This window comes from Thermobia domestica, chromosome 6 (genome assembly GCF_964235325.1).
Source record: "Thermobia domestica chromosome 6, izTheDome1.hap1.1, whole genome shotgun sequence".
Classification (NCBI taxonomy): Eukaryota; Metazoa; Arthropoda; class Insecta; order Zygentoma; family Lepismatidae; genus Thermobia; species Thermobia domestica.
The window spans coordinates 143,509,041-143,522,688 of NC_137459.1; the positions used below are offsets into that span (position 1 = coordinate 143,509,041).

At 35.5% G+C, this 13,648-nt stretch overlaps 1 protein-coding gene across 1 annotated transcript in view; it reads right to left on the reverse strand.

Moving 5' to 3' along the window:
- Positions 1-1,781: 1,781 nt before the first annotated feature.
- The window catches only part of LOC145688243 (uncharacterized), a 152,687-nt gene continuing 140,820 nt past the window's right edge, over positions 1,782-13,648 (reverse strand). Inside the window, exon 14 of the mRNA XM_081762178.1 lies at positions 1,782-7,441. Within this exon, the coding sequence (XP_081618304.1) occupies positions 7,356-7,441 (86 nt within the window). The 3' untranslated portion in view covers positions 1,782-7,355. The remainder of the gene's footprint in view (positions 7,442-13,648) is intronic.

A 13,648-nucleotide genomic window follows, 5' to 3' on the forward strand; every position in this document is an offset into this window, starting at 1 on the left:
AAAAGCGCAATTAGCATCTGCATTAGCAGCTAGTAGCAGCAAATATTGTTAACATAGAAAAGTACTTGAAAGTACGTATCCAGCACAGTACGAGTCACTGTGCCATCTGCTGTCCTTCATAACTAAAAGTCTACGCGAAATTCGGAAACGGATCACACTTTCTACTCACGCATTGAATTGCATTTTAAGTAGAGCATACTTTTTTTTTTTCTTCCGGAAAAATTTTACTTATCTTCAGCAGCTTTATACCTTAGACTTGATACTCCAGGCAGAAAACAAAAACTTCCAGCAAAAATATAACAACATAATTTATCTGAACTTGTTAATGATCCAGAGCATTGTATACTCATGCAACAACGCACCTCCAATTGATAGAAATTCATGATTCTGTACTGCCAAAGTGAAGACTGCATGATCTCTAGTGAGCAACAAGTAATCATACATTATATGGCTTATACACATTCAGTGTAATGTATTAACACATTTGTGCTAGCAAGATAGGGAAAATAATTCTGTCTTGCTAGATCTTCAAATGGGACCTCTATGCAACTGTCCAATAGCAACTGAACCACCACAGTTTGCTATTCAGGCCTTTTCGTTGATTTTGGCTTTTCGTGACAAATTTACCTTTAATTTACGTTTTCTACTAACATGTAAATAATTGATGGCAAATACAGTAATACTCACAAGATAATTCCCTTCAATGAAATATATAGAGAATAACTATTGGCTTATTTCATTAATCATAGAAGTTTACACGAAACTGTATTGAAACCCAATTATTAATTACAAACTGTATGAATTAACAAAATGCCACAGATAGAAGAAATTAGGTTTTAACGTGACTGCTCATATAAGCTATCCAATACAAAAATTACTATTTTATAATAACATCATCATATTTTTGGAGATAGGTACGTTCACTTTAAGTAATATTTTGTTTTTGTTGTTGTTATTTTGGGAGCTAAAAATTTATACTCGTTATTTGTGTAAAGATACAGGAAATGTATGGAAAACACTAATGCACAAAAAGTGAAAAAGTGTATGATTGGACCAATACTTGAACCCATGATCTTTGGCATATTGTGCCGATGCGTTAACCACTACAGTCCGTTTCCAGAACAGCCATATACTTTTTCACTCTTCAGTATTCTTTCACTCAGACCACGTGACTTGTACCGGAATTGAATGAACACTGGTTTGTCCAACTACAACAGCTAGGCTGTGGTACAGTCCACAGCAAAAAAAAACCTGCTACATGAGCGTGTAAATTTATTGTGATGCGACGAAGTCTTTTGCTCCAAAATAAGTGTGAGAGGCAGGACGCCGAGGTTTCTCCTGGCGTGATTCGTGCCACTTAGACGTTATGTTGATTCCCTGCGCTGTTAGCCATAGTTTCACAATAAACTTACATGCTCATGTTGCAGATTTTTTTGCTGCGGACTGTACAAGCCACGTGGTCTGAGTGAAAGAAAACTCGGGTTCGAATCTCGGTCCAGTCGTGCCTTTTTTCACTCTCTGTGTATTATTGAATTCGCACCTACACAGGATTTGATGTGTAAAAATGAGTTTAAATCGGTCGTTTTCTCCCTTCATTAATATAATGTACGAAAAACACGTTTATCCTCTTGAACTGTCCGGTTATTTGTTATTATCAAATCCATGTAAAGTGTCACTCGGTGTGAAATTTCAAGAATTCCAACAGTTACATTTACTATACACTTTCGTATACAGTAAAACTGTCTATTCTAGCTACAGTTGGTTTCACAATAAAACTCCAATTTACATAATAGCGAATTATAGAGCTTTCATAGCAGATGGCTACACTATATGGATGGTGTCTGACTTAACATGTACACAGAAAAGGTAAAGTATTGGAAGTTACATGCTGTTTAGTAACCAAAAATCATATGTAGTTCTTTTATTATTTTCTTTTCTTACAACGTTGCAATCAAAAATATTGCGACTGTGACGAAACCTTTATATATAACAATATTTTTGCATAAATACTACATTTACATCTGAAACACGATCAAGGCTTGCATTTACAAAATAATTCGCTGATAATACTTTTTATCCTTCCTCATTACTTTATGAAAACATTTGCACGCAATTTCTACTATAAGCAATCATATTCAAGCAAAAATTATACTATACTGAACAAAGGGCATTAATAACGGCAGTGAGAACACTTCTTAACTCTTGCTTTACAAATACGCGTCGAACACGAGACTGATTTTGCACCGAGGTAACAGCTAAGCAGATCACTTTGAAAACAAACCCTATAAATTGTAACATGAAAATGCAATTATTACACCCACGAAAAACATTCGACCCTTTTACGCCTTCAATATGTGAAAAATTTGTCATGTTGCAAGATACCTCCAAAATCAGTCATTTTGCACTATACTTTTTTTTTCTTCTTTCATTTTTTTTCTAAACTTCAATAGTATGTACGGAAAGAGCAACTTTAATTCCCAACATAAATTTTGCATGCGTTATTTAAAAATTTTAATTTTACTTTTGTTATTAACTTGCATACAGCGGACCCACTGATCATCCGACATAAACAGAAACAAACGGTCTTTGGATAACGTTCAAAAGTACATGTATTCAACGAAAGAAACAAGGTGTTTACTTTCAGTAATATAGAGAATTTATAATTCTAGTCAAAAATTTAAACAAACAAAAAAGTATACTAGCATTAAAATAAGTGAAGCGCTAAATTACAAAACCAGTGGAGAACAATATACAAGTAAGTACACCATATCGAGATTATGTCTCACAGAACTAGTTTGCCAGCTGACCACCAGTATTGTTCAATTCACGTCGTATCCGCGTTTAACATTACAATTAAAATATCAAATGTGTCCTAGTTTTTGCACAGAAAAATAGATATATAAGTTGACTACATCAAAAGGTATGGAAAGTCGGATAATCGTGAACCCACTGTAATATCTGTTACGTTATGAAGAATTTCAAAAGTTGAGAGAAAAAAGTTTACAAACCAATTCGTTTATGAACATAAGAAAGTAACAGGAAGCAAGCATACAGAAACAATGAATATATATAGAGTTGAGGAATATCAAAGTTACTCTACTTAATAAATTTAGCATTAATACATAAACAAAGCATGAGTTAAAAACACACAGTACAGTTAATTTATTGGAAAATTTACACATTAATCACTTTAAATTCTTATTTTATTAATATGTTTGTTTTATGTGTTTATACATGCTACTTATTTTTATACTACAGTAGGAAGAACACATATATTCAAGTAACATAAAGCGAAAAAAAATCCTTACACACAAATATTTATTCCTTTCATTCTTTCATTCTTCTAACTATATCGTTTACAATTGCAATTATGTTACAAAATGTGGAGAGCTTTTCAACCCAATAAGAAAACTACCTTTGAAGACTTAAAAAGCAAAGCAAAGATTTAGGTTACAAAGCAAACGTAAGTACTGGAGCATCGATCAAAATGCACGTTTTCTGGATGGCTAAATGATCATTAGTTTCTATTATATTGTTACAATAACGTAGTTTTGATTGTTGCGATGATCTGCTTTTGAGTGTTAATACGAAACTAAACTGAATGCTTAATGTTTTTCCTAGCGTAACAAATAAACTCTTTCTGTATAAATAAATTGATCAAAGACGGGCACACTGTGTAGGACTGCAAGATATCACACAGTAAATACTGAAAGGCAAAATTTAGCAATAGAGTGAAATGTAAATGCAAGTTTACTACAAAATTCATATAACCAGTCTAAGGTGCAAGTTTTACTTTCAAACGCAGATAAGGTTTATAAAATTGTAATCTATAGTGGTACATTTTTCAGCTAGAATACCTCAAATGAATTAACACCATACTGCAACTTCGCGTAGGAAAGACAAACCACCCTGAAAGACACTCCAATTTGCGATTTCAAAAACACATGTCTCCGACAAAAGGGTATACCCACCTTAAATATTTTCTTCTGTTGTTAATTTAAAAACAAATGAGGCAAATGGAGTATAGATTTCGGTACCGCAAGAAATTATCTTCTATCTCTCCTTTTTCTTTTTCTGACGACTATATAACGTACTTCAATCAGCAGAAGACTGAATAAAAACAATACAGTACACTTATAAAGTTAATTTCGGAAAAGGAAGATGTGTACTTTCCATCAAAAATCTTCCTTTCTGGTAAGATTTCTTTACCTATTTATTCTCACATAATAAACAAATAAATTTTCAAGAGTATGTAATACTACATGTTATATTGTAAAGCTACTACAATAGAAACAACAGCTATCTTTTAGTTACATAAAACATCCTTTCAATTAGAAATCTCATCCGAATGACACGAAAACTTCCTACTGATATTAAGGATTCCCATATATAAAGAAAAAAAAAAAAACTTACTGTACAAACAAAATATTTTTCTACTATAGACGTACTTCCACACCTAAGCAAAGAAAATTCTACGTTTGGAAAATAAACTGACTTCCGTGATACACAAAATAGAAGCCAAGGCAGGCGCATAATACCTTCCTTTTTACTCATCACTCTGACACACTACGCAGAGTATGCAATTTACATTATTCAGTAAACACACTGACACAATAAATTAAATAAAACTGTTACTTTTGTTTCTGGATCTCTAATACCAGTTGTTTTATCACCTAAAATGAAAAAAAAAAAAAGTTTTAACGTACATACTTCCCTGTTTTCTTCAAACGTCTGTCTGTCTGTCTGACTCTCTCTCTTGCTCTCTCTCACACACACACACACACACAGACGCACACACACAGACGCACACGCACAGATGTATATATACATCTACCCACGCACAGAGAGAGAGACAGAGAGAGATGAGAACGAGAACTCAAAGCCTATAAATAGGACATGTATTCCACTCAATACAAACACAACTTTTCGTAAGCAAATCGACAATATTCCACTGAATTAATATACGTAGTAACTTGATTTGTACATAGCACCAAATTTGTTACTGGTCTTCGTAGTAACATCACAAAAAAATACTAAGTCCCCTATTTCTGACTCCAAGAATGTTACTGAAATCCATAACAGTCTTTTCTTTTTCACAAGTTTTACTAGGTTTACACCTGAAGTTATTATAATAAACCAATTAGACAGTAAAAGACAAATGAAATATGCTATCAACACCATTACTTCTGCTTCCATCATTTATCTTGATACATTTTTCTGACAGTGCATACTGGTACCTGCTAAAAGTAATTCGAATGAATATATAAACATTCACGATCTTGTTATATTAAAGACTTACGAATGTATTTACATGTAAATAAACACGATATGAACAAAATTTTACAAAACTACAATACAATATTTAAGAAATATTATTATACATAGAAATTAATAAAAATAACATTTAAGATTATTATTTTTTAGACGAAATTTATCTATTGTTTAGTTTTCAAATGAAGTAAGAACTAAATTCCATGTACTCTAACACAAATCTTCACAACGTATCAAGCTTATTCAAACACGCTCGTTAACTTATTATATCTTTATAAAAATATCTTCCAGGCAAACAGACGCTCAGTAGTAGTGCCTTAGCCATTTTAACAAAGGAACTTCCACACACATACGCATAAGCCAGTTTAACAAAAGAACTGCCACACATCTACGCAGACTTTACGGTAGAAATTCTCTTCCGAACTTCTCTAACAAGGAAGGTGATTTGTTAATTCCTATTAAAACGACACTACACAAGCCTTTCGAATGCTCACAATCTAGTTCACTAATTTACAGTTCTGATAACGAAACAAATGTAGACATTAACATAAACGAAAATATACTCACATCTTCAAAATCGAACTCGTATAACGACATCGTTAATGCCACTTCCTGGTAAATGTTTGAAGACTGCACGACAGCTACAAATTTTTCTCTTCTTCAACTGTATACTCTTTCATTTCCTTACAATGAACTAAAGACTACTGGGTTTCATCAAGTTATTATCACATACAGGACTTAATAATTTTTAAAAATCATTAAAAGTAGTAACAACTGCTAAATGCACAGTAGTATTTTGTATTATTCGACGTATTGTATCAACGTATAAGCAATAAACAACGCCGTAGCCAGAAATAATTCAAAATACCAAAGAGCAAAATCTAGAGATCTTACGTGAGAATTGAACTCTATCTCACGTACAGGACAAATACAACATACATATATACACACATATATATTAAATAAAATGTTACTATCAGTGAAATTTTATATCACCTCCAATTTAGTACAAATGTTAAGAATAATTTACCAATTTCACAAGAAAAAATAGTGTTGAGATGATACAACAAGCACACAAGAAGCTTATTATTTTCGTTAAAACCAAATGGGAATGACTATTCCTCTCCAAGACTGCAAATTATAAATATGTAATATTGTTGTTTCATTTACACGCTATGTACGATATTTTAAAAGCTATTTTTCTAAATTGCAACTACTTTGATGAAATATCAATAGAACAGTTGTAGAGAAAAGTGCCACAAGGCACAAAATTTCCTATAATGAGACAAACATATTCATCAATAATGCTGTTTAATGTACTACCTTTCCTTTTACTTCTTTTGGCATTTTAACGTTTATTTTTTTTTAAATTCGAAAGCTTACTTTTCTTGTATACATAGGAACATTCAAATTTTGATAAGTATTTTATCGTAGTTAATGAAGATACCGTACTCGTATCTTAAGACAAATACGATTTATATTCTGATTACCAAGTGACTTTCTTACTAACTTAACATTAACGACCAACACAAGAGCGCAGTACACAAAGTACTTTTTACGTGTTGTTCAAAATGTACCGAAAACAGAAGTCTTTGTAAATATTTACCAAATTAAGTTGCTACGAATTTTTAGTTAGGAACGTTATTTAACGCTGCCCCTACTCATTTGAACTTTTCCCTGCATATAATCTATTTTTATTTTTTTTTTAATATAACAATATTGTAACTTTGTACTTCTTTATAATGTGTTAAATATTGAAGAGAGAGTATACTTTAACATAGCATACCTTTTACTAGCTTCAGCAGACAAAGTAAAATACGAAATTCACTCGTTAATGTATGCAATCTGCAAAATAATTTATTCTTCTACAAACACAAGGCACACACATACACATACACAAACACAACCATCATTCACACTTTACGTTTTCTTACACAAAGGAAGGACTATAACTCTACAGATCACAGTCTTCGAGAGGTAAATAATGTGTCAGTTTGTTCAAAGTACAAGAGCACGGAAAGAATGCGCAACGCATGAAATAACCGCACTGTGATATACAAAACGGTGCACGGAGGATTCAAGCCTCACCGAGTTTTCTTATCTTCCTTGATTTTCCATAACATCAGTTCCATGCAAGCTTTTGCATCTTCGGCACTATCATGTCCACCAACTGAAAATAGATAAATTATTATTATATATATATATATAGATAGATAGATACACAGGGGATAGACAAAAAAAATCTAAAACCACTTCATACAGGACACATAAGTTTGGCCCTCCACTGTACAGCGGTGGACAGTTCTAAATGGTACACCTTAGCCGTAAATCTCCATATGGCTGTACCATTTAGAAGTGTCCCCCGCTGTACAACACAAGTTGCGGCTGCCGATCGTTTTTTTTTTTTTTTTTTTTTTGTTTCAATGTGTCATGTGGACCTTCCACTTCCGTCAGCAGTAACCAGTTCACCTGTGAGTGTCGTGGTGTGAAAGTGGTGAGGTAAAATGGGCGACCTAACAGACTTCCAAAGAGGCATGATCGCTGGTGCCAGTCTGGTTGGAGCTTCAGTGGCAACAGTGGCGAACATTGTGGAGGTATCGAAAGGCACTGTGTCCAATGTCACGAGGGCATACACAATTCATGGGCAAACGACGTCTGCAAAGCACAACAGTGGTTCAAAACAATCCTGTCAGATAGGGAACGGAGGGCATTAAAACAGATTGTAGCAGCTAAAAAGAAGACCACTGCAATTAAAATTACGTCTGAACTCAATTCCGGTCTACAGAACTAGGTTTCATCGAAAACAGTGCGACGGGAACTTCATAAAATGAAAATTCATGGCAGGGCCGCTATCATCAAACCCCTGATCACAGCAGTAAATGCGAAGAGCCGTATCCAGTGGTGCAAGGACCACAAGGCGTGGACTCATAAGCAGTGGAAACACGTAATGTGGTCCGATGAATCGACCTTCACCTTGTTTCCAACACCCGGTCGTCTTTACGTATGGAGAACACCGTCGCAGGCCTATGACATAGACTGTCTGCTCCCAACTGTAAAGCATGAGGGTGGTTCTGTTACAGTATGGGCAGTGATATCGTAGTTTTCTGCACGTCCCATCATAGCCCTGCATGGAATGATGAATGCTACGGCGTATGAGGCCATTTTGGGAGACCAGGTTCTACTCATGGCCCAAATATTGTTCCCTGATGGTAATGGCATCTACTAAGATGATTTGGCACCCTGTCACGCTGCAAAAACGGTGAAACCATGGTTTGAGGAGCATGACCAGGAGCTATCACATCTACCCTGGGTCCCACAATCACCAGATCTGAACATCATTGAGCCATTGTTGCCTGAGTTAGAAAGGCGTGCTCGGTCTCAATACCCTCCACCAGCATCCCTTAAGGAACTGGAGCATGTTTTGGAGAAACAATGGTACGAAATTCCACACACCACGATTCAGGAGCTGTATACGTCCATTCCACGTCGGATCCAAGCTGTTTTGGACGCAAAAGAAGGCACAATACCATACTAGGTATGATTTTTTTCCTTTGGAAACGTTTTAGATTTTTTGTCCAACTCCTATCTATCTATCTATCTATCTATCTATCTATCTATCTATCTATATATATATATATATATATATATATATATATATATATATGACGTTACTGGACGAAAATAATTCATTACTAGAATTCAAAATCCTAAACACTAGAAAATGAGACAAAGTACTTCTCAAACATGATATAAAACGTAACTTAGCGCCCAACGGCAGTTAAAAGACATAGATGTAGGGTACAGTACCAAAGATAACAATATAATATGCAATTGTACTTATCGTTTCTACTAAGTTAAATTCCTTATATTTCAACTAAAATGTAACATTTGTAACTGAAGAGAAAAAGATTACAAGGAATACGAAAGTTTCAAAGGATACGAATGGAGAAGGTCCACCTATTGTGCAAATTGTCAGAAAATATGTATGTACACTTCTCCAAAATATAATTGCATGCCCGAATTTTTCCAAGTCCCTTAAAATTGTAGGTTTGGCAACATCGCAGTCGATATGGTAGGGGAAGTGAAAAGAAAAAAATATCGAGACTTCTCAACAGAGCTCACAGTTTGCTGTTTGAAATACTCAGTTCTCTTTTTATAACTTAATGTAATACTACATTTAGAAAATCATAGTATTTGAAGCTTGCAGAAAACTTGGTTGTAAGTAAAGCACACACGCTTTTCGACCACAATATTCGTTAAAAAAAAGGAGGGGGAGCTGTTAAGAAATTCGTTCTCTATTCATGAAATAGGAATAGAACTTCATAGTTGTTTCGATAGCCATGCGAGCTAAGTTCTTGCTTTCTGTGCGGATTTAGTACTTTTGAACCTGGTTCGAGTCCCACTCGATGCTCTTACTTTTTTCATTTTATAATTTTTCATTTATTTTTGCCGTACACTTTTATAGTATATGTATTATACGGAGGTGATGGACAACTTTCTAATTCATCCAAAAATAAGAAGGTGTACAGGTGTAAAACCTTTTCTATATATCCCATTGTGATTCCTTCTTAGTGCAAATTACTTCTTGCATCGATCCGTAAGATTTTCGTAAACCTCAAAATAATTCTGGAGTTCTAGTGTCCAGGAGATCATTATCAGCCTTAATATCTTCTTCATCACTACCAGAACGCAGTTCATATTATTATTATTATTATTATTATTATCAGGCCTCTTATTATTATAAGTAGGAAACAGAAAAAAGGTTTTAGGGTACTAAATTTGGTGAGACATTTTATTTCCTCCGTTTGTTGTTACACCCAGGGTCGTAACTTGGGGGCATCTGCCCCTTCCAGAGAAGCTCCTCGCCGTTCGATGGGGGCCAATGTTAAGACAAATTTTTTTCACTCCCTATACGATATGAACTTGAAATTATAAATGAAGCATCAAACATGTTCACTACATTATATAAACAAAACATCACACAAAAGGTAAATAAAACAAAAATGAGTCTGGGGCCTATTTCAGTAAAAAATGTCTACTATTCGGTGCCCTAGAAATAATATGTATTAATATGGCTTTGAGATCTGTCAATATTGTCCCCTTAATTAATTTGTCATGTATGAAACAAGCTCAGGGGCGCAACTAATGGAACCGCAGACCTCGCCGTGCGGGAGGGCCCACAGTCTCCGGGGCAGGCCGGTAGCCAACCCAAAAATGTAGGGGGACCCGGCTAACGTTAGGGGGCCGATCCAACCATAGTATAGTTCATTAGCAAGAAAATTTTAGGGGGACCAGTAAAGTTTAAGGGGGGGCGGCCCCCCTGGATACGGGCCTGCTCCGGGGATCCATAAAGAGTAAGAGAAAGATGGAAAGAGTGGGCCCAAGAATTATAAAAACAACTTTCCTATGGGGCTCTAATACGCGTATTAATGCTCTCCCCCCCATAGAAAATATTAAGTTACGGCGCTGGTTACATCTATGGACTGCATGTTGTTATTTTGGTATATCAGAACCATTTTAGATAGGTTTTCACGACGATCTCACATTTTTTACTTAAACGTCTTAATAGCTCTCAATATTATCACCGTTTGCTAGAGTCTATCTCACAACAATGCCTTCAGTTTCATGAAACATTGTCATCATCTTACCCCGAACAATCTCTCATGAGTATTTTGCGACTGGAGATGAGGTGTTTCCTCTACTGCTTTCAAATCGGTGTTTTTCAGGTTCCAAGTAGCAGTGTTGTCAACGGCTAGAGCAGCTCGGCTCCCGGCTCGGTGGTCCGCACTGAGAAGTGGGCAGAGCCAACAGTTCATCCAACCGTGCCGGTTCGAGCCAATGGTTCATTCCAACTGAGCCGGCTCGAGCCAATGGCTTACCTGAGCTGAGCCAAACCGAGCTGATGGCTTACCCCAGCCGAGCCGAACCGAGCTGATGGCTCATTCCAATCGTCCCGACTCGAGCTGTTGGATCAGTTGAACCGAGCCGGAGTTCAAGCTGAGCCGGTGGCTCACGGCTCAAGCCGAGCCGGTTAACACTATTATTTCCAACTCGATAAAGTTTTTGCATTGCTATCGTCAAGAATTAATCGATTTAAGCAGTGTTAGTAGTTTTCAACGGTTCAGGTGAGTAGGGCCATGGTTTTCATGCCCCTTTGGTTATGACCCGAGTACTTTAAATCATATCCTTAACTTTAACAGTTTTCTGAGCATACAGGAAACCAACTGAGAAAGGTGATAAATTTCCTTTTATCGCTTGTTGAAGCTGAGGAAAGCAAGATCGCCTACAGTAGAACCGAGAGACACACTTAGAAAGCAAGTATACAATATATTCACCGTTTGCCAACATTATTTTAGTGTGAGCAGTGATCGGAAAGTTACTTTTCAAAAGTAAGCTGCTCTACAGCTACATGATAAAAATTGTAGCTCGCTACAACTATTAGCTAGTTCTCCAGAAACGTATTCGCTACTTAAACTCTTGTCACAAATGCAGTTTACTTGGCATCATGCATTATAATATATATGTCATGGTATCTACATGCGTAAGTGAATTTAAAAGTTTCCTTAAAATATTACATAAAAGCTTTGTCTGTCAATTTGCATTTCACAGTAAAGTATGCATTTTGTCTGCTCTTTTTAAAGTATATATATATATATATATATATATATATTACCCCCTCCCCTCAAAAAATGTATATGCTTTCGCTGCTAGAATGGCATGTAGGTCTATTTTAAGTGTCATTATTATCCTTTTGACCGATCGTCAGTACGCAATTTATTTCAGAAAATTTTCTTGTAATGTTGTTGCAAAATAATTGGGGACAGAAATTAGAAAACAATCATATTTTCTCCCTATCATCATATAAAAATTTACTGAAAATTGTGAGGAAATGTTGGAGTTACAAAATATTTTTGCGTCCTTGAAAAGATTTATTTTTAGCTTTAGTGCAAAATTCGCTACACACTGTAAAAATATGTAGCTCAGCTACAGCTACAAGCTACAGGTTTAGACTTGTAGTGCCGCTACATCTAGAGCTACAAAATTTGTAGCTAGCTATTGTAGCTTCGCTACAAATAGCGCGCTACTTCCGAACTGACTATGAGTTATATAAGTAACAACTATCACCTAGTATAACTTGTATCATATACTGTATATAAGGAAAAGTTGATGACAAAGTAACACGATACATTTTAAAAGTAACTTAACCAACAGATTGAACTCTAGACAAGATATTTCACGTTTCTGTCAAATTATATTTCTATATCATCATTTTGCTTTTAGTGTGCCTATATTAGGCCTATTCAAAATTATCCTATATATATTCAAAAGTTTGGACTACCTTTTAGAAAATTCATTTCCGATAATTCATGAATCTTCACGCTTACGTTGTGAAGCATGAGAGAACATTAGCGTGTCGTTGTTGCCCAGATTGATACTCATTAAACACTTTTACTGATACCTCCAACAGAACAGCAAAGTGCATAAACAGTAAAGAAAATGTGAGTTAATTGTCACTTGAATATCTCTTCCCCAATGAAAATCCTGCGGTGCTGTATGGATGTGAAACATGGTGTTGTAAACAAAACCTGTGAAGTTTTATTTTCAATAATAAAAAAAATCATCGTTCTTTTTAGTGTTTTTTTTTTTTCAAATGTCCAATAAAAACCATGGCCCTACTCACCTGAACTGATAAAAGCTACTGAACACTGCGTAAATCCATTAATTCTTCAAGATAACTATACAAGAAATTTATCGAGTAGGAAATTTATATTTTACTTTACAAGAACTTTGTTTTGTAACAATCCTCTTCACAGCCGAATCAAGGATTTCTTTAAGGAGAGATCAGATACAAGAAGACTCACTAAGCCGGACATACAGTCACTTCCATAAAAGCGACAACCGATCTAACCTCTAGCGATGAAACTCGGTCCATTTGAATGCGTTGAATGAAACGTGCCGACTCTAATTGTGCAAGTGGTTTAAATTGGTCGGGTAGCGGGTTGTTCACCATAGAGCCGAGCTCAGAAAAAACGCTCATATATCACGTCTACCGAGATGATGGCGCACCTCAACCGAGCCGACTCGAGAGGTTGGTTCATCTGAGCCGAGTCGAACACAGAGGATAGCTCATCGCAGCCTAACCGGCTGTTGTGCGCATTACCGAGCGTTTGTTGGGTACATCTACTAGAAGGATATCACCCCAAAAATCCAACTAGATATGTGTCAATTGATGAGGATGTAATGTACCATTACAGTTGAAAGTAATGGCAATTTTTTTTTACACACCCTGTACCTAGTAATTTTTTTTTTTAGTCGATTTCTCAGTTATAACTTCTGTCCGTTCTATTGCTATATGAACACTACTGAAAAAAAAAAA